This window comes from Oncorhynchus kisutch, linkage group LG28, assembly GCF_002021735.2.
Source record: "Oncorhynchus kisutch isolate 150728-3 linkage group LG28, Okis_V2, whole genome shotgun sequence".
NCBI lineage: Eukaryota > Metazoa > Chordata > Actinopteri > Salmoniformes > Salmonidae > Oncorhynchus > Oncorhynchus kisutch.
In genome coordinates, this window is record NC_034201.2 from 8,863,214 (window position 1) to 8,882,568 (window position 19,355).

At 44.1% G+C, this 19,355-nt stretch overlaps 2 protein-coding genes across 2 annotated transcripts; both read right to left on the reverse strand.

The window, feature by feature from the left end:
- Nucleotides 1–831: 831 nt before the first annotated feature.
- Nucleotides 832–4,511, reverse strand: LOC109872697 (peripherin-2-like). The gene is made up of 4 exons (XM_020464006.2): nucleotides 3,848–4,511; nucleotides 2,500–2,930; nucleotides 2,059–2,305; nucleotides 832–1,874 (listed from the first exon to the last, which is right to left on the reverse strand). Exons 1-4 carry the CDS (start codon nucleotides 3,995–3,997, stop codon nucleotides 1,665–1,667), a joined length of 1,038 nt encoding a protein of 345 aa, XP_020319595.1. The 5' UTR covers nucleotides 3,998–4,511; the 3' UTR covers nucleotides 832–1,664.
- Nucleotides 4,512–6,749: 2,238 nt separating this feature from the next.
- LOC116358167 (mucin-5AC-like) lies at nucleotides 6,750–18,421 on the reverse strand. The gene is made up of 9 exons (XM_031808568.1): nucleotides 18,289–18,421; nucleotides 17,890–18,025; nucleotides 17,169–17,740; nucleotides 14,998–17,110; nucleotides 14,632–14,657; nucleotides 14,267–14,428; nucleotides 13,914–13,980; nucleotides 13,673–13,780; nucleotides 6,750–10,464 (listed from the first exon to the last, which is right to left on the reverse strand). Exons 1-4 carry the CDS (start codon nucleotides 18,419–18,421, stop codon nucleotides 15,291–15,293), a joined length of 2,661 nt encoding a protein of 886 aa, XP_031664428.1. The 3' UTR covers nucleotides 6,750–10,464; nucleotides 13,673–13,780; nucleotides 13,914–13,980; nucleotides 14,267–14,428; nucleotides 14,632–14,657; nucleotides 14,998–15,290.
- Nucleotides 18,422–19,355: the final 934 nt, after the last annotated feature.

The following is a 19,355-nucleotide window of genomic DNA, read 5'->3' on the forward strand; positions in this document are numbered from 1 at the left end:
AACTAGGCAAGTCAGTTAAGATCAAATTCTTATTTACGATGACGGCCAAACCCGGAGAACGCTGGGCCAATTGTGGCAGCCCTATGGTACTCCTAATCACGGCCTGGATTATAGTTAATTATACTTACTCAGTAATTTTATCTAGTAGGCCTACACCTAATTATTTCCGCTTGTTTAATCTTATTCCATATAATGTTGGTTGTATTTCTGGTTTGCATAATAAACCACATATACTGTATGTGAACAGTACATTTATCCCTTCTCCACGTACATTTTTGTCATTTAGCACAGGGTTTCCCGAACACTGTCCCCCGGGTGCACGTTTTGGATTTTGCCCCAGCACTACACAGCTGATTAAAATGCAGCTTTGCTTATTTGAATCAGCTGTGTAGTGCTAAAGCAAAAACCAAAACACTCTTATCCAGTGTTACATTTGCACACTTTAAAAAAATATATTTATTTTTTAATTTTTTAGCACTGCTCCCCCTTGAGAATTGAGCCCACAACTCTGGCATTGCAAGTACCATGCTCCACCAACTGAGCCACACTGGACTTCATGGCCTTCCTGTATGATGACTGCTGGGGCAGCAGTTGGAGTATTATCCCTGCGATTAGCAGAGTTGTGAAGGGTGTCAGGACAGAGGACACAGACTCACAGCTTTCAATTGCATTACTGACATCAATCATCATCTCCTTAATCCTATTCCTCCCTGTGACTGACACTTAGAGAGGTGAGGAGGGGTTTAGTGAAAGGCAGAGGAAGAAAGAAATGGTAAAGGGAAGCTGGTCAACAACAATCAAATAACAGACAAAATGACAGAACGCCACAAAGCAATTCAAAATGGTCAACTTTAATAGATTCCCTGTCATAATAGTTCTGTAGTACAGTGCTGTGTATGTCATTTTGCTAAGTGTTAAGTAGCAGAACATTGAGCAGTGTATCGTTCTACAGTCAGCTTTACATTGCAAGTATTCCTCAAAATTCTATTTTTTTTATTTGTGTCTTTATCAATTTGACATAGCTCTATCCTTCAGTAATTGGAAATATCTTTACATTGTATGTGTCAACCATGATATTATTGTGGTATTGACTATTGAACACTGAAATTGTGAAGTAATTGAACATATCCAACTAATTAATGTCATGACCATGTTACAGCTGGTTTTGTATCTTTCTCAATTTAATGATCTTTTAATGAACCACAACCAAATTTTCCTTCAAGGTGGATTGTGGACCGGTCGAAATGATAGTACATGTCAATCCCCGGTTCTAAAAAAGCAATTGTGTTCTTTATTTCTCCTTTGGGGAGTACATGGAATTGACTGAACATCAAATAGCTTCATTAATCATGAAAGGATTATGGAGGGCTTGGGGTGACGTTAATGTGTTTAATGTGTGTGTGTGTGTGTGTGTGTGGCCATGAGTACCTAAAACTCAGACTGGGACAACTGACACAAAAATATATTTGCCCTCAAGTGACTGAAATAGATTACAACATTCAAATCACTCATTTGGGGTAAAACATATCAGCATTGGAATGGATTGTGATATCAAAGAAATACCAAATGAATTGATCAGTGTCTAGTTAGATTATTTATCACCCAATAAAGTGCCATGTTTGCCCTGTACACCACCCAGTTTGAAACATTTAGATTTCTCCTCATTATTTGGCGGGGGTCTCCCCAGCTTCAGCGTCCTCACTTCCCACCTGGTTCAGCTGAAGGAAAACCAGCACAGGAGTCACGTACTCCATGATCGTCTCCTTCACCCCTTTTTCCAGGAGGTAGCCCTCGGTCTCAATCTCAGTGTTCTCCTGCCCTGCCACCGCCTCCATGGCTGTCTGCAGGTACCGCAGACTTACCAACACTGATGACTGGGAGGGAAGGATAGGAGAAGATAGAAAGGTTACACAGGAGGATGGGCATACTATATTACTCAACAGCGAGCTTCAAGTATAATTGTGGCCACTCACAGGAGTCTGTTCCAGGGACCCTCTGATTGCCACACAGGACATTATCTCCCTTTTAGGTTTTTAGATTGATATATCTGCACAGTACCTGGACCAGGAAGATGGACAGCACCGCAGCACCAATAGTGTTCATCAGGCCCATGTAGTAATTGACCAGAGCCTCCCTGCAGCCGCGGATGTAGATGTTGAGCTCCTCGGTCTGGTGCTCGTAGTTGTAGTGGGCTGAGTTGTTGGTGAGGCGGTCCTGGATGCAGGGTCTTGGGGAACTGGGGTTGCAGCAGCTGAAAGGGACCCCATCAAACAGGTAACGCCCGTCCACGTTGCTCTTAACACGGCTAAAGAAGAAGAGATGGGGAAGGGGAAGCATGTAGAGAATAAACAGTCTGCATCATGGCTTTGTATCACCTCAACTGCATATTTTCCTAGAACCTTAATGATTTATTTAAATTGTAATCTGACATGGGATTATTCCTTTACCAAAGACTGTCAGACTGCTCCCTGTCCTCTAATAGTCTCTGCCAGTACTCACTCCTTCACTTCCTTAGAGCTAAAGTCTAGGTAGCGGTTGCTGATCCACTGGACCTCGAACCAGTCCTTGAAGTCGGTGTTTCCACAGCACTGGAACTCCATCTGCAGGCGGTCAATGGTCTGCTTCTGGAAGCAGCGGCCGGGTGTGTCTGTGTCCTTGTAGAAGCGGATGCCGTTCTTCAGGCCGATCTTCAGGGACCACTCCAGATTCCCCTTCATAGCGTAGCTCATGATCACAGTCGACAGCATGAGGAGTGTGAAAAAGAGGGAGACTCCCCAGTAGGGTTGTAGGAAGGTTTTCCAGCGGGGGAAGCGTCCGGCATCCAGGGCATCCTGGCACATACGGCCAGCGAAGTAGTTGATACCCAGAGAGGCCAGACCCACTATCATCAGGGTGTTGGGCACAGCATGGATCTCTGTGTTGTCCATTACCTGTAGGCAGAAGAACCTCATGCATCAGTGATACTGCAAACTATACAGCATAAACTGATATGTTAGGCTCTCAACCCATTGATCCCGTAATATTGAATCTGTACAGGTTGGTGATTCATCTCATATGTATTTTAGGAAATCAATTAGGTCGTTTTTACTTTGACTTCTATGCCGAATTTGACATAAAAACTATATTTGCTGCAAAAAGGCTACATTGAGGGAAGCCTTGACTTCCAGGCCTCGCTCTGAGGTGAAAGCCTTGTTGAGGTTACATTGAGGTTAATTTTGTTTCTATTTATGTATTTAACAAGTGCAATAGTTGATAGTATATTATTCCAAGTTCTGAAATCTCAAGAGATAGATGGTAAAGTCTACACCTGTTGTATGTGACAAATAACATTTGATTTCAATCCACGTTCTGTAGGTCAGTTAATCTTATCCCTATTCTCAGTTTTTCACCAGTGTGTTCAGACCAGAGACAATTGCCCCCTGTTGATAATGTCCACACCTAACCCCTTATCCAATATGAATACCTCATCACAATCTCACTCATAAGAGCATTATCAAAGGCTCCTGCATTCTGCATGAGATATGATCGTCAACACTCCAATGCATTTTATTGTGTCATGTCTGGAAGCACTCAAAAATAATATCTTAATTTAAGCTCTAATACACTCGAAGAATGAATTTCCCCCGTTTTCACCCTCATGCTTTTCATGCAGTTTATCACCAGAAGTTTACTAGTATCACTCTTTACTAGTATCATTCCATTCTACTGTAGAACTTCACTGAATAAAACCCTAAACACCAAAAGGAGAAATCTGAGAAAGTGAGGCTTCTGGATAAGTAATATGTATTGTACTGCAAGAATCATAGTGGCGTTGTGTACGATGTAAAGCTGGAGAGCATTGTGGTACCTCTGCCCTCCTGCGGAGCTCGGTCTTGAGGAAGCAGCCCAGGGTGAAAGTCAACGCTCCAGCCAGTGTGGCCATCCAGGAGAGCAGCCACAGCCCCTGGGCTAGCTTCATTCTCTTCTCAAAAGGGAACTTCATCTTCATCAGCACCATGGTGTTAGTGGGAGTCCACGGAAGCTCCGAGGGTCACTGTGAGAATTGGATGAGGAATGTGGTGATGAAGGGATCTGAGGGGAAGAAGGAGAGTGCAGCAACAGACTGCTGGAGCGATCTGATAAAGGCGGCCTTGAGAAAGGATCGGGTCAAAGGTGAAGAACAGTAAGCCTGGAAGAGCTTCAAGCTGAGCAGGTAGAATTCTGAACTGGAGATGGAGTATTCTGATGAGTGTTTCTCAAAGGAGAGACAGTAAGATAATTATTGATGAAGAAAGGTGGTTTTGTTATCCAAAAGTAAATAAGGAATAATACAACCAGATAGTTTGTGAAAAAAATCAGAGAAATAAAAGCCACAAAAAACTGAATTGGTATCTTCTGGATTCATTAGTGGAGGTGTGTTAAAGTTCACATGCTTGATCCCCCCAAAAATGTATTAGAGAAAGTCCAGATGCCCCTTCAGTCCTGTTCTAGCACCTGTGTGCCCATGCTTAGGTAGGTGAGACACAATGGATTTGGACAATGTTGGACGTCTAGAGAGTCTTAGCACTAATCCCTCACCTATCCTATTAAACGGCCTTTCCAATTGGAATTCAGGCCTCTGTCTGGTCAGCAAAGGTAGCCTCCCTTGAAGCAGGGGTGGGGACATGGATGAGCTCTGACGAACCAAATTGAAGATGACAGGGCGATTGATATAAGCATGGGCACTGATATGTCGGCCACTCCTGTAACTCTCCCTAACCTTTCTGAAATGTTAGCATGAATCTTATAAGAACATTTAAAAAAACGGTGTATGGCCTTGCTCTCAAGCACTGTGGTGAACATTTATTGGGGATTGATATCAAATTAGATTTTTTTTAAATGTGTTATTGTCACACTGGATAGGGTTGTTGTTTTACAGGGTCAGCCATAGTAGTACGGTGCCCCAGGAGAAAATTAAGCCTTGCTCAAGGGCACGTCGACAGATATTCCACCTTGTAGATTGATATAGTCAAATCTCAAGACCCCAAATCCATATTTTTCCCCAAATCCATTTCAGACAGATAATGTAAGGCCAGAAAAGGATTACAGTACGAACTGGAGTGAAAATGATGTACAAGCATACTGGTAATAAACTCATCGAGGATATACTGTAGTAGGCTACTCTTTAATTGAATTGAGAAAGCAAGAGATCTAGGGAGAGAGAGGGAAACGGAGGATTATCCTTTCTGAAGCTCCTAGAACCGGCTCAGCAGGGTGAGTTTAAACTCGAACACGGAAAACCATTTACAGCCTAAAAACCTACGATCCAGTACATCGAGCACATTGACTTCTCTGTTAACTGGGTGTTTTCTGTGACAGCAACACCCATGTTCAACTGCTATGAAGTGGCTGGCTCATGACAACTCAGACGGAATCCACCTTGATTCATTAATATGTGACACATAAAGGTGGACTGACATGGCCTTATGGCAGTATATCAGTGTTAATGAAGCCTTAGTAACAGCATTTGACAAGACAAGCCAACCCTTAAATTAACAGGCCACCAAGATGGCCTGAGAAACGGGTAGAAATTCATATATTCGTATACTACTCACATCTCAGTAAAACTGCTGCACACCAAGGAGAACCCATAAATCAAAGAGTGTCTCCCCTTTGTGATAACCGACTGACTCTCCTCCCCTCAATCTAGCACCGTCGTCGCCTACCATCAGACACAACAGTGTAACGTGTTTGACTGAATTATTTTTACTAGACTTTGTATGTCATTATTTTGTTTTAATTCATGTTAAATTAGTACATTACAGATGACTATATTTATTGAGAACATTCAGACACACGTGCAGTACACAGCACGAGGATAAGAAAATACAGACAGTAGTAGTTGTACACAGCTCTGTAATATCGTGCATGGTTTAATGAAGTACAACCTGGGGATGTAGAACAGGGTGAAAGCAACAGCTCCTCTAAATAATGTACATAATCTATATAGTGGAACTCTATCACAAACTACTGGTCCTGCAATACACCATTAAGGATAGAGGTATGGATTGGAGGGTGGAGGCAGAAGGGGGCCTGACAGTACAATACACCATTAAGGATAGAGGTATGGATTGGAGGGTGGAGGCAGAAGGGGGCATGACAGTACAATACACCATTAAGGATAGAGGTATGGATTGGAGGGTGGAGGCAGAAGGGGGCCTGACAGTACAATACACCATTAAGGATAGAGGTATGGATTGGAGGGTGGAGGCAGAAGGGGGCATGACAGTACAATACACCATTAAGGATAGAGGTATGGATTGGAGGGTGGAGGCAGAAGGGGGCATGACAGTACAGTCATACTGTGCTTTCATCACATCTTGACACGTGACACAGTGACTATGATTTTGGTTGAAAATAGCAATATATATTCCCGACACACTTCCTCTGTCTCTATATGCCCCTTCCGATCCATCTCAGTACACTGAGTGTACAAAACATTATGAACACCTGCTCTTTCCTTGACTGACCAGGTGAATCCAGGTGAAAGCTATGATCCCTTGTTGATGCAACTTGTTATTAAATCCACTACAATCAGTGTAGATGAAGGGGAGGAGACAGGTTAAATAAGGATTTTAAGCCTTGAGACAATTGAGACATGGATTGTGTCTGTGTGCCATTCAGAGGGTGAGTGGGCGAGACAAAAGATTTAAGTGTCTTTGAACGGGGTATGGTAGTAGGTGCCAGGTGCACTGGTTCGAGTGTGTCAAGAACTGCAACATTGCTGGGTTTTTCACGCTCAACAGCTTCCTGTGTGTATCAAGAATGGTCCACCACCCAAAGGACATCCAGCCAACTTGACACAACTGTGGGAAGCATTGGAGGGCCTTGAGGCCGGTACGTGGAGCTTATTTTTGTAACAGTATTTTTTTATTGGAATTTCACAATTTTCACCCATATTAAGAGATACTACAACAAAGACAAAGCAAAAAAACGGCAATCACTTACACATACCTGCATATATATATATACATACACAGATACATACCCATATACATACATACATACATACATACACCATCTCCCTCTCCCCGCTTCTCTCACCCCATCCCTATCATTGCGTCTCTCAATACATACATTTTAAACAAGCATACAAACAGAAATTAAACAAAAAAAGCTCAGTTTAAACCAGGAAGTTAGGTTCCACACATGGAAGGTGCAGTGTAATTCTGAAATACATAGATCATCACCATTCTAAGGTCATTTAGATAAGGTTCCCATACTTTGTAGAACTGTTCTGTTTTCAAATGTAATGTACATGTCAGATATTCCAGTGGCACCCATTCAAATAGTATCTTATGCCAATCTTTAATAGAAGGAACCTTATCACTAATCCACTGTAAGAGGATGTTTTTCCTCGCTGCGAAGGTAAGGATGTTGTAAAGCCTCCTTTTACCCACAGAAGTAACATGCCTACTAGGGAGACCTAACAGTAAAGAAACTGGGTCCAATTCTAGATCAACCCCTAAGATCTTTTCAATTTCTTGCAGAACACCAGACCAGTATCTTTGTATTTTGGTACATGACCATAAACAATGTGTTAGGGTGCCTGTATCAGTTTTACATTTAAGACACTGAGGAGAAGAGGAAGTGGGGCTAAAAGCATGTCTGCGATTTGGGGATATATGCAGTCTGTGTATTATACTTAATTGGATTGCTCTAGTACGATTACATATAGATACTGTTTTAGCATATTTCCAAATGTCCTCCCACATCTCTTTGTCAATAGTAACAGACAATTCTTTCTCCCACACTTGTTTCGCCCTCTGTGTGTCTACAGCAGAAAAGGACCTTAAAGCATCATAAAACAGACTTACAGACATTTTCCTTTGTGGGAAAAAAAGCATTCTTTCAATGACAGACATATCAGGGTTGCCAATTAAGGTGATGCTCTTCAGAATATAATGTCTTACTTGTAGGAAGCGGAAAAAGTCCTGCTTTGGGAGTCGATATTTCTCGACCATCTGCTCAAACGTGGAGCTTATTAAAGAGCAGTGTGCGGGTTTCTTCTTTTTTCTCATTTTAGTCAACTGATACCATGCACCTGCAAAAAAGATTGCTCAGATGTGCGACTGCCTTTTTGAATTTTGAAACATTGGAGTCAACATGGGCCAGCATCCCTGTGGAACGCTTTCGACACCTTGTAGAGTCCATGACCTGACGAATTGAGGCTGTTCTGAGGGCTAAACGAGGTGACACTCAATATTAGTAAGGTATTCCTAATTTTTTGTACGCTCAGTGTTTTTTATTACTGTGGTTACCAGAGGAAAATCCCTTACACAGGACAAAACAGACATTTCATGTGGCATAACATTGCTTATATCATACATCTCTCAAACTGACTGTTGCATGCCTCTGGTGACCACAATGAGAAATGGTGATTCAGATTTACATTTTGTCTTGTGGTTTTTTGTCATACTATCAATATGAAGACTACAGCATGTACACAAACATCAATATTAAAATATAGAACATACTGTAGTTTGCATGTACATAAACATCAATATTTTCAAGATAAAACATAGTTTGCATGCAAGAAGAATAAATATATATATATATATATATATTTCCCCCCATGGAAGGAGGAAACTATCTAGCAGTTGGAACCATTCACACCAGACCACACAGATCCATCAGCAAAAATCATAAAAACGTTGTTTCTGTTTCTGTTTTCATTTGATCTCCATCAATTAAAAACCTGACTTAAAATACATTGTTTCCCATCCACAGTGACGGTCCAACGGACACTCTTATACGGTATGTTATTCAATATTTGACTATACACTGTACAGGTTAGACCTGGTATTATGTCTATATCTACAGGTGGATTCATTTATGAGGGATAAACAAAGTCTATCAACACATCTTACAACTTTACCTAAAGGACCTCAATTCTATGCAACACTCCTCTTCTTATCTAACAGGCACGGAGGGAAAAACACAAACCATTATGATGAATTATGCACAAGAGGTTCTGGAAGGATCTATTATTATATAATCCAGAGACAAGGGTGGGATTCGGCTGTGCTCTGCTATGATGAGACAGTAGTGAAGCCTAGGACAGGGTTTCCCAGAGTGAGGGAATAGGGAAAATCAAAGCCACATGTTTTTTGTTTGATGTTACCTCTGGAGGACATCAAAGCCAAATCCCTGCATACTGGGGGAAAAAAGACCTCAGGACATGTCTTTGATTATGAACCGAGAAAAATATCACAAATATTAAAATGTGGAGCTGAGGATCTCCAACTTGGGCCGCTTGCCATTACAGCTCTTTGCAGGCGTTAATTACTTAATATCTTCAAAAAGAGGAAAACACTATGTTTGAAACAGTTTCTTTATCTTACTTGTTATTAATGATGAATACTATTTGGGGCCCTGTTATTTAGGCCTGAAAACGTTTTAAATCAGATGAAAATTTTAATAATTAAAAGTATTATTATTCAAGTGGTCAATTCTGTTGCTTTATGTTCAAAATACTAATAATGTTATCCAAATCATGCTTACTTCAGTAACCACCAACCCAGTCGACACCTGTCCACATCTGTGTCTCGGCGAAGAGATCAGGTGTCACAGCTGTGTTCTCTCCCCATTCAGCACTTCGTCCGGCGCCCCTCCGGTCCAGCCCCGCCCCTCCTCCACACTGGGCTGCAGCTGGCAGATAAAGTGGTTGAGCATATTTTGGGCCGACTGCAGGTTGTCCAAGCTGCTACCAGGATCTACCTCCCTGACATCCATACCCATGTCCTCGCTCCTTGTCCTCCAGTTCCGGATGATCTCATCTTCTGAGTCGTCCATGGTACCGTCCTCTGGTTGGTGGAGGTCCATCATGGCCTCTGTGCCCTTCAGCTGGCCATGCTGCTCCTCCTGCCTGTGCTTCTGTCTCCTAGAGGAGGGAATCTCCTCCAGACTGGCTGACAGGATGCGGATGGGAGAGCCCAGTTTGCGGCTCGTAGTGACCCTGTACCTGTCCTCCTCTGTTGGGCCATAAGCTGAGTTCTTGAAGCTGGTGGTGAGGGTGACATCATCCATGGGGGCTGGTAAGGTCTCAGAGTGAATGGTGACATGGAGATGGGGGATCTGTAGGGAGTGGGGAGGGTGTTGTCTGACAATCTCCTCACCCCCTGACTCACTCTCTGTGTCTCCCTCTCCCTGTCCTGCCCAGCAAATACGCTCCTGTCTCCACGGTTGAAACGCTGTGCCACCATGATGACCTCCCGCTGACCTCAGAATGCATTTTGGAGCCTCATCCCCCATCTCCGACCAATCAGATTCCTCCTCTTCTGGCAATGTTCCCAGCGATAGGTCTTCCCCTTTGGTGGTGACCTTTCCATAATGATGACTATCCATGAATTGGACTGGAGGGGGGGCAACAGGGAGAAGGAATTGATTGACAGAATCATCTGGGTGGAAATGTTTGTCGAGGGCTTCCTGTAGCAAGGATGTTACCTAAGGAATGAAAATAGATGACACAGAACAGAAAACAGTTATGTTGTTATGACAATGAACATCTGTACATCAAGAAAAAAGCTGAGTCAAAACTAAAAGACAACTCATAGCTTCATAACAATGGGCATTAGAAAGAATGGGCTACGTAAAACAGCATTTACTAACTACACGCAGCTCAAAGCAAAAACAATGGTTTCTATTGGTGGTTTCACTCTGAACTAAAATGGTTTTGATGAATAAACAAAAGGTCAAACGAATGGGAGATATGGGTGGTGGAAGGAAGGAGACATTCTATACAAAGAGGAACATACACTACATGACCAAAAGTATGTGGACACCTGCTCGTCGAACATCTTATTTCAAAATCATGGACAATAATGTGGAGTTGGTCCCCCCTTTGCTGCTATGACAGCCTCCACCCTTCTGGGAAGGCTTTCCACTAAATGTTGGAACATTGCTGTGGGGACCTGCTTCCATTCAGCCACAAGAGTATTAGTGAGGTTGGGTACTGATGAACACAGTCGGCGTTCCAATTCATCCCAATGGTGTTCAATGGGGTTGAGGTCAGGGCTCAAGTCAGTCAAGTTCTTCCACACCGATCTCGACAAACCATTTCTGTATGAACCTCGCTTTGTGCATGGGGTAATTGTCATGCTAAAACAGGAAAGAGCTTTCCTCAAACTGTTGCTACAAAGTTGGAAGCACAGAATCATCTAGAATGTCATTGTATGCTGTAGCCTTAAGATTTCCCGTTACTGGAATTCAGCTCTTCGTCCGGCACCCCTCCGGTCCAGCCCCACCCCTCCGGTACATTGGGCTGCAGCTGGCAGAAGCGGTTGAGCATATTTTGGGCCAACTGCAGGTTGTCCAACCTGCTGCCAGGATCTACCTCCCTGACATCCACACCTCCATCATCACCCTTTTCCTCGCTCCTTGTCCTCCAGTTCCTGATGATCTCATCTTCTGAGTCGTCCATGGTACCGTCCTCTGGTTGGTGGAGGTCCATCATGGCCTCTGTGCCCTTCAGCTGGCCATGCTGCTCCTCCTGCCTGTGCTTCTGTCTCCTGGAGGAGGGAATCTCATCCAAACTGGCTGGCAGGATGCGGATGGGAGAGCCCAGTTTGATTAAGATTTACCTTCACTGGAAGTAAGGGGCCTAGATCAAACCATGAAAAACAGCCCCAGACCATTATTCCTCATCCACCAAACTTTACAGTTGGCACTATATATTGTTTCAGGTAGTGTTCTCCTGGCATCTGCCAAATCCCGCTTCGTCCATTGGACTGCTAGATGGTGAAGCGTGATTCATCATTTCAGAGAACGGGTTTCCACTGCTCCAGAGTCCAAAGGCAGCAAGTTTTACACCACTTCAGTCACTGAGCTCTTCTGTAAGGCCATTCTACTTCCAATGTTTGTCTATGGAGATTGCATGGCTGTGCGCTCGATTTTATACCTCGGGTGCGGCTGAATTAGTTGAATCCGCTCATTTGAAGGGGTGTCCACATACTGTTGTATATATGGTGTAGTTACAATTCGTTAACCCTTTACACTCGTGGGAATACATAACCATGGTAGCAATTGAAAGGGAACAGTTTGGAGATAATGGAACAATTATTAGACAAAAGGTGAGTGCACAATAGTTCACCTGACACAAGACTGAATCCAAAAATTATACTTTTGATTTAAGTGCATTTTACATATGCTTTTCCCCGCATTTGTTGCTAATAAAATCTGAAAATACTCTGGATACATTCATCAACATGATAAGACTATTCCTGGAAAATGTGGAGTAGGTGCAACATAAGACAAATAAATTACAAGGGTTTGAGTGAGAGGACTAACTGGTGTCGCCAAGTGGCTACACCTCTCCAAAGTGTGCACAGTTCCTAAGCAATTTCAATGGACTTTTATGACTCATAGAAAAGTTTTCAACTATAAGGTACTTTTTTGAGCTCTCCTAGCTGTGCCGTCAAGGAACTAGAGCAAGCACACTTGTGGTTGTTTCGGTTTGGAACACAACTGTTGTTGTTTACGCAATCCAAAATCTGACCATTTTTAAATTGCAATTTGGGTCAGGTGGGCATGATTTAAAATCTTCTTCTATTGCCAACATAAGTTATAAAATACCATCTTGCAGTGTTAGGCATCATAAGGCAATTCAGAGAAGCAGATGGTATTTTTTACGGCAAATAGAAAGGAGTCCTGAGTGCATTCAGATGCGTGTGCCATGTCAAATCTCTTCAAAATAAACAAAGAGGCTCATTCTGTTCGGAACAACCCAGGGTATGATGCCATCTTGTAACTGTACATCATACATAGTGATCATAAATGTTGTCCCTGTACAGATAGATGTAGGATCTTAATTTGAGCCAATTTGCTACAATAGGGAAATAATCCTGCAGAAACAGGAAATGAGAATTATTATGGTGATTATAATGAATGGATTTTGTTTTAGGAGTTTGTAAATTTGTCGTTGGAGCAAATCAAGTCTGACATTTTAAAGTGGAAATTACAAACGTCAGAAGCCTTTTTAAACTTTGAATGCACTACAAGTTTGCATTTCCTGCTGTGCATGAAAATGATGAGCAACAAAAGAGTGATCAAATTAAGATCCTACATCTGTATGTGACATGCGTTTCAGGAGTTGGAGATGTGAAGTGCACATTTGGACTCTAAGGTGTTTGGCTTGCTTGTTTGACATCAGAGCGGGATTTATTATAATCCTCAAAGTCTTATCATTCAAAATACATCGAGTCATCTTATTTCACAGCATTTCCCTCGCTCAGACAAGAAAAAAAAAAGAGTAAAAGTTGCCCAATTACGGGGCGGGATAACTTCTTGTCGCGCAGTGCTCAAGTTCAGATCGGCTGTCAGTCAAAACCCATACAGAGCTCTGACATCATGTATAGCATGTTGCTGTACAGCCACTACATTCCAATTTAGGAGCCATTTTCAACCAGTATACACGGGTACGAATGTAAAGGGATAACATTGTGTAAGTGCATGCCATGCACTATAGCTAATTCTTATTGCAATGCATTCCAAGGTTGGGGCTTGAGGGTCAGGGGATCATAAAGGTCAGGCAGGTTTGATTCAGGACCTGTACTAGCAGTATTTCTCTGTACTCGGCCACTTTGGTCTGGTTTTGCGCACGTTTTAGGTTGTCTTTTTGTCTCGGCTAGATCTGTTCATCAGGAGGAGTTCTCACATTAATAGTCTCCATGCTGTGGATGGTGGTCTTGGCTGAGGACAGCTGATCTGTCAGGGCTGTGATGCGCTGGTTCAGATGCTCACGCTCCCCGTCCATACTCTGAGCCTGTCAAACCACACACATAACATAAGACACACATAAACATGACTAAAAATTGTAATACCATATTCCAGATATGTAAAGAATGTACTTCTATCGACTTCAAAAAAATCTAATGAGCCATCTGCTGGTGCCTCACCACTGAATGAAGCTTCCGCTCCAAGAGATTATTGGTCTGTTGAGTGTAGGAGTAGTTATCCCTCAATCTGAAATATGAGAGGGAGGGAGGGAGGGAGGGAGGGAGGGAGGGAGGGAGGGAGGGAGGGAGGGAGGGAGGGAGGGAGGGAGGGAGGGAGGGAGGGAGGGAGGGAGAAGGATTGTCAGAGTTACAGTGATAACACTATCTAAGCTTGTCAATGTCATGCATATCAACTCAAAATAAATGGCAAATAAAAGAACATTGTAACTGCCACACTAATTTTCCTCCCTGAACCCCCTTTTAATTCTGAGGTACAATAAATATCCCAATGACTTGTAACTCCTCCCCCCGACCTTTTGAATTTGTCCAGGAGGCTACTCAGCTCCACACGTGTGTTCTGTAGTTCTGACTCAAGGAGCTGGTGACTGCTCTTAAACTCAGTCCCCATGCACTCCATTCGCACGGCAGTCTGGAGCAAACTGTGGTGCAGATCCTCATTTTGCTCCTGAAGCATCCTGAAGGGAGTAGGAGAGAGGAGGGCGGGGGGGTTAGTGCTCAGTTAGATCACCATTTGTATCTTAATGAAACATTTATTCATTTGTTAAACAACAATAATATGGAACATGTGACAAAAACTTTTATTTTACATTCCCAATTTTTATTATTCCCCCGATAAGCAACAAGACAGAGATCAAATGAAACATAAAATCAAACTCACATTATTCGATCAACCTCGGATCCTTCCTATATGGGAAGGACAAAGCCAAAATGGATTTTTACAGTAGTCAACAACGTGCATTTCATAAATAGAAATGGATTTTGAAGCCTCCAGTTAATAGACATTGATAACCAATAGTGACACGTTGTGTGGTCATTTTGATGTGTCATCCATGATTATGTAGGTAGGTGCCTGCATGTTTAATGCCACAATCAATGGGAAGCAAATGAATGGAACATTCTTACATAATTAAGAATGTAAAACACGTGCAACGGTACAAACGGGTCAATAAATATACCGTGCACAGTAGATAATGCATGACATAACTAGCAATAGTAATAAACCCAACCCCAGGAGCAGTCATACTTTATGTAGAGAGGCAGTTGAGCCGCTGTAGGCTGTCTGCTGCTCGTCCTGATTCGTGGGGCTGGTGGTATTCCTAGAAGACTTGCTGGAATGGGACAATGACTCCAGCTCTGCAGCTGACACACTGACAGGAGAGTTCTCCTTAGAAGGGCTTGATGGGCTGTGGTGATCGTCATGGTGATGATGGTGGTGGTGTGTGTCTGCAGGTGAGGAGGGATGGTGGTGAGATTCAGAATGGGAAGGTTGGTGGTGATGGGATTCATGGTGGGAAGGATGGTGGTGATGATGAGGTTCTAGGTTGCTAGGACTGTGATGGGGTTCAGAATGGGAGTGTGGATGGTGAGATTCTGAATGAGAGGGGTGGTGGTGATGGTGAGAATCTTGGTGGGAACTATGGTGGTGATGGAGAGATTCTGGATGGGAGCCATGGTGATGGAGATATTCTGGATGGGAGCCGTGGAGATGGAGAGAATCTGGATGGGAGCCATGGTGATGGAGAGATTCTGGAAAGGAAGCATGGTGATGGAGAGATTGTGAATGGGAGCTATCGTCATGGAGAGATTCTGGATGGGAGCCATGGTGATCATGAGATTCTGGATGGGAGCCGTGGTGATGGAGAGATTCTGGATGGGAGCCATGGTGGTTGCAAGATTCTGGATGGGAGCCATGGTGGTTGCAAGATTCTGGATGGGAGCCATGGTGATGGAGAGATTCTGGATGGGAGCGGTGGTGATCGTGGGATTCAGGGTGGGACAGATGATGGTGGTGGTGCAATTCTGGATGGGAGCCATGGCGACGGTGAGAATCTGGGTGGAGAGGATGGTGGTGGTGTCCATGGTGATGGGGATGAGTTGGGCTGTGGTGGTCTCCATGGTGATGAGGATGAGTTGGGCTGTGGTGATGTCCATGGTGATCGGAATGACTCGGACTGAGGTGATCTCCCTGTTGATGGGGATGTGTTGGACTGTGATGGTCTCCATGGTGACGGGGTTGGCTTGGGCTTTGGTGGTCTCCATGGTGATGAGAATAAGTTGGGCTGTGGTGGTCTCCATCGGTATGAGTTTGGGTGTAGCTGTCTCCATGGGGATGGGCTGGGCTGTGTTGGTCTCCATGGTAATGGGGATGAGTTGGGCTGTGGTGGTGTCCATGGTGATGGGGATGACTGGGAGTGTGGAGTACTCCATGGTGATGGAGGTGGCTTGGGCTGTGGTTGTCTCCATGGGGATGAGTTTGGCTGTGGTTGTCTCCATGGGGATGAGTTTGGCTGTGGTGGTCTCTATGGGGATGAGTTTGACTGTGGTGGCTTCCATGGTGATGGGTTGGGCTGTGGTGGTCTCCATGGTGGTGGGGATGAGTTGGGCTGTGGTGGTCTCCATGGTGATGGGAATGGCATGGGCTGTGGTGTTCTCTATGAGAATGAGTTTGGCTGTGGTGGTCTTCATGGGGGTGGGGATGAGTTGGGCTGTGGTGGTCTCCATGGTGATGGGGGTTTCTTGGGCTGTGGTGTTCTCCATGAGGATGAGTTTGGCTGTGGTTGTCTTCATGGGGATGGGGATGAGTTGGGCTGTGGTGGTCTCCATGGTGATGGGTTGGGCTGTGATGTTCTCCATGACAATGGGGATGGCTTGGGCTGTGGTGGTCTCCATGATGATGGGGATGGCTTGGGCTGTGGAGGTCTCCATGTTGATGGGGGTTTCTTGGGCTGTGGTGTTCTCCATGAGGATGAGTTTGGCTGTGGTGGTCTTCATGGGGATGGGGATGCGTTGGGCTGTGGTGGTCTCCATGGTGATTGGTTGGGCTGTGATGTTCTCCATGATGATGGGGATGGCTTGGGCTGTGGTGGTCTCCATGGTGATGAGATGGACTGTGAAGACCGTGATGGTGAAATGGAGAATGGGAGCGATGCTGGTGATGATGGTGGTGTGGTGTTGAATGACAGGAGGGATGTCTTGATGAGGAGGGGCTATTATCTGGGCTAGTGCTGTCATCGGTGTGGCTGCTGGGACTGTGGTGTATGTCTCTTGCAGGCTGATGGTGTTGGTGGTCCTGGTGTTTGCCGAGATGGGAGCGAGAGTGCTTGCTGGAATGAGAGTGCTTGCTGGAGCGGAACTGCCTGCGGATATGGGAGTGAACACTGAAGGTCGTAGAGCTTGCACTGCCAGGCCGACTACTCTTTTGTCTTTGCCTCTCCTCCCCTTTGTGTTCCACCTTGGGGGACCTCAGGGAGGCTTGTCCGGGGCTGCTGGGCCTGTGAGCAGCTGTGACCCCAAGAGAGGTGAGTCTGTATGGGCTGAACACCTGCCTGGTGATCTCGTTCAAAAAGGCAGAGAACTTCAATTTTTCCTGCACTAAGTTCTTCTTGGCTACCTGCTCTCTTTTCTCCAACTCCTTGTCTACAATGGTATCTGCATCTCCATCCCTGTCCTTACAATGGGACAGTGCCTCCATTGACTTTGCCTTGCGAAATTTGCCAGCCATTCTTGCCCCTTCAGAACTCTCCTGCTTCTTCAGGATGACATTGGCAGGGGTCTGATGAGAGGACATTACTTTCTTTTTCTTTTTTTCTTTCAAGCTCTTTTCCTGTATTGGGAGGTGGCCTTCATCATCAATCAAAGGAGATGTGTCATCTTCCTCATCGTCCTCCTCGTCATAGGCCTTCCGCCCCCTGTAGATGTCAGTGCAGGACTGTGAGTACTTGGGCTTCTGCAGTGGATGTTTGTTATCCTTCACGGACTCATTAATACTAGTCTGAGAGGACCAGGTGGAGGAAGAGCCAGAGGATGACGAGGAGGAAGAAGAGGATGATGTTGAGGAAGAGGAGGAAGAGGATGAAGATGATGAGGAACCAGAGGAGCTGGATGAGGTGGCTGCAACCTGAGGGTGGGAGGTCACATCTGTAGCATGGTGATGCAGATGGTGATGGTGGTCAGGGGAAGAGGGATGAGATTTCTCATTGTGGTGGTGAGGGTGATTGTTGTGGCCATGGCGATGGTGGTGGACAATACTGCCCTCTGATGTTGAATGGTTGCTATTGCAAGAGGAGATAACAATGACAGATTTGAGCAGTATTTCACTGAGGCAGAGACCATACTCTTAGGCTGAGTTACACGCTTTACTATAATGCATCGTTGGTAAATTAACCAGGACAAGATCATTTTGTCACATCTGCATAATACTGATCAAAATATGTACAATTTCCAAAATATTGAATACCAAAACAAGGAATTATAGTTCCATTCAGACAAAATTTCAGAACTTAGTTAACTAATAAAGTAATGTAATCAAACATACCCATGATCATTCTGATCTTCTGACCAATCTGTCTTTTGCTGGTGATGATGAGGATGGTGATGCTGATCATGGTTGTGGTGGTGGCGGGGATGGTGTTTGTGGTGATACGTTTTTTGGTCAGCCATCTTGCCATGCTTGGGCTCCCTCTCCTGATGCTCGTGGAGGTGGGGCTTGCCGTGCCTGTGGCCCCTGGTCCCCTGTTTAGGCTGCACAGGAGTGAAGTACTTCTCCATCACCTGCTGCTTCTCCCTCCAGTGCTTCCGTGTGGTAGTCCTTGGTGCAGGAACAATCTGTTCCTTTTCTTGCTGTGCAGTCTGCAACAGTCTTTGAACTATTCCTCTCCCTGTGTAATGGGTGTATTTCCTTGATTATTTCTGATGATTCAAAAATATTTTCTGGACCAGAAATCAACTGTTTGGAAAAATGCCATATAATCATAGCAAAAGTTAGGACATTACTACATGTGAGCTAATTCAAACTGAGCACATTCATAAGTGCACAATAGTTATGCTGACTTCAAACAGGCCATTTAACACATGATCTTGTATCAAGTACAACTATTTTTTATTACAAAACTAATAACATGTTGAGTTATTATTGAAATAGAGGTCAACACAAATACAAAAACATATCAGCAAATACAATCAATCTCAAATCCGTCAGACTTACCTAAAAAAATGGTTTGAAAATATTTCGATGTGCCATTAATTCAAGAATCCTTATCAGGATTAATGAACTTGATCTTATTAATGAATTCAGATATTATCCTAAACCACATAAGCAGTGGGTGCCAGCACATACTCTGTCAGAGAACCCACAAGAATGACACAGGCTGAGATGCTCATTGATGTTTTGTACTAGGATTCTGCTGGCACTCTCCATCTGATGAAACCATTTTCCAATTGCGCTGGAGCGTGCATGAAACACACCACACAGAAACATCAATAAATTCCCTGCACCCACCCACTAGCCCCAAGCTATTTCAGAACACATGTGGAAGCTACTTAATAATAGACAAAACATGGAAACTTTTCCTATTTCTGTGATGCATAATAAAGTAAAGCATT